This window comes from Podarcis vaucheri, assembly GCF_965113315.1.
Source record: "Podarcis vaucheri genome assembly, contig: HAP1_SCAFFOLD_278, whole genome shotgun sequence".
Classification (NCBI taxonomy): Eukaryota; Metazoa; Chordata; class Lepidosauria; order Squamata; family Lacertidae; genus Podarcis; species Podarcis vaucheri.
Window position 1 is genome coordinate 2840 of NW_028118669.1, and position 2161 is coordinate 5000.

Consider the following 2161-nt stretch of genomic DNA (forward strand, 5'->3'; position numbering starts at 1 on the left):
TTGAATAATTGAATTGAATAATTGAATAATTCCTGTAATAATTGAATAATCTTGTCCTTTAATACTGTAATTGAATCATTTTCCTGTAATAAATTAATAATCGTGTACTTTAATTCTTTAATCATTTTCTTGTAATAATTGAATAATCACGTACTTTATTACTTTAATAATTTTCCTGTAATAATTGAATAATCATGTCCTTTAATTGAATAATTTTCCTGTAATCATTGAATAATCAGGTTCTTTAATTTAATAATTTTCCTGTAATAATGGAATAATCATGTACTTTAATAATTTTCCTGTAATAATGGAATAATCATGTACTTTAATAATTTTCCTGTAATAATGGAATAATCATGGACTTTAATAATTTTCCTGTAATAATGGAATAATCATGCACCTTACTAATTTTCATGTAATAATTGAACAATCATGTACTTTAATAATTTTCCTGTAATAATTGAATAATCATGTCCTTTAATTCTTTAATAAGTATTTAATAATAAAATAAATATGGAACAAATATGGAAATCATATGGAAATTTATTCGCGTTCCGGAGTGGGAAATAAATCAAGACACATCACAGGTGTAATATGATATAATATCATTGAAATTCAGAAATAAAATTAAGAATAGCAAGAATAATTAATAATAATAATAATAATTAATAATAATTAAAAACACAGGGATTCAGGCGTCTTCGAAATCGACGCCGGTCGGAGTCTTCTTGCTAGGAAGAGAAATAACGATCATATTAAATTAAAATAAAAGGAAGAATAATATTGAATAATATGAATAAAATAGGGATAATCATCGTCAAAATAAAATAATAATAATATATAATAATTATCTAAATAAAATAATATTGTTCATTATCATGATAAAAATAAAATAAAATCAATATATCTAAATATATCCGGTCGGAGTCTTCTTGCTAGGAAGAGAAATCACGATCATATTAAATTAAAATAAAACGAAGAATAATATTTAATAATATGAATAAAATAGGGATAATAATCGTCAAAATAAAATAATAATAATATTATAGAATAATTAAGTATCTAAATAAAATAATATTGTTAATTATGATAAAATTAATTAAAATTAATTACCGGACGAATCCAGGGAAAAACGTATAATAATTCATAATAATAACATAAATAAAATAATATTGATAGTAATTCTAATCCAATGAAGATAAAATTAATCATCATCATATATAATTATTAATAATAATATTGATGATGATGATGATGATGATGATAATAAATAAATAAATAAATAAATAATGATAACAATATAAGAAATATAAGAAATAAAATAATTGATTGGCGGCTGTCACTCTGGACTCATTAATTACCGGACGAATCCAGGATTAATTAGCGACTCTCCGGGGATCTTCCTCTTGCCGGATCCGGTCCTGATCCTCGGATCTGGAAGCGGGAGAAGGATCCGGAATTACCAAAGCTGGCTCCGCCCCCAAAGCCAAGACTTCCTGCCCTCGCTCAGAACTTCCTGCCCTCGCCCAGAACAACTTCCTGTACTTGCTCAGAACTTCCTACCCTCGCCCGGAACTTCCTGCCCTCACCTAGAACTTCCTGCCCAGAACTTCCTGCCCTCGCCTGGAACTTCCTGCCCAGAACTTCCTGCCCTTGCCTGGAGCTTCCTGCCCAGAACTTCCTGCCCTCGCCTGGAACTTCCTGCCCAGAACTTCCTGCCCTCGCCTGGAACTTCCTGCCCAGAACTTCCTGCCCAACTTCCTGCCCTCGCCAGAACTTCTTGCCCTCGCTCAGAGCTAACTTCCTGTCCTCGCCCGGAACTTCCTGCCCTCGCTCAGAGCTAACTTCCTGCCCTCGCCCGGAACTTCCTGCTCTCGCCCGGAACTTCCTGTCCTTACCAGAAGTTCTTGCCCTCGCTCAGAGCTAACTTCCTGCCCTCGCCCGGAACTTCCTGCCCTCGCTCAGAGCTAACTTCCTGCCCTCGCCCGGAACTTCTTGCCCTCGCTCAGAGCTAACTTCCTGCCCTCGCCCGGAACTTCCTGCCCTCACTCAGAGCTAACTTCCTGCCCTCGCCCAGAACTTCCTGCCCTCGCCTAGAACTTCCTGCCCAACTTCCTGCCCTCACCCAGAACCTCCTGCCCTCGCCCGGAACTTCCTGCTC

The 2161-nt window shown here is 35.4% G+C and overlaps 1 protein-coding gene across 1 annotated transcript in view; it reads right to left on the reverse strand.

The window, feature by feature from the left end:
• Window positions 1-584: 584 nt before the first annotated feature.
• LOC309524478 (protein PAXX-like) overlaps window positions 585-2161 on the reverse strand; it is a 20277-nt gene continuing 18700 nt past the window's right edge. The window contains exons 6-7 of the mRNA XM_082242420.1: window positions 1362-1434; window positions 585-731 (exon numbers count right to left, since the gene is read on the reverse strand). Coding sequence (XP_082098546.1) covers window positions 692-731; window positions 1362-1434 — 113 coding nt within the window. The 3' untranslated portion in view covers window positions 585-691. The remainder of the gene's footprint in view (window positions 732-1361; window positions 1435-2161) is intronic.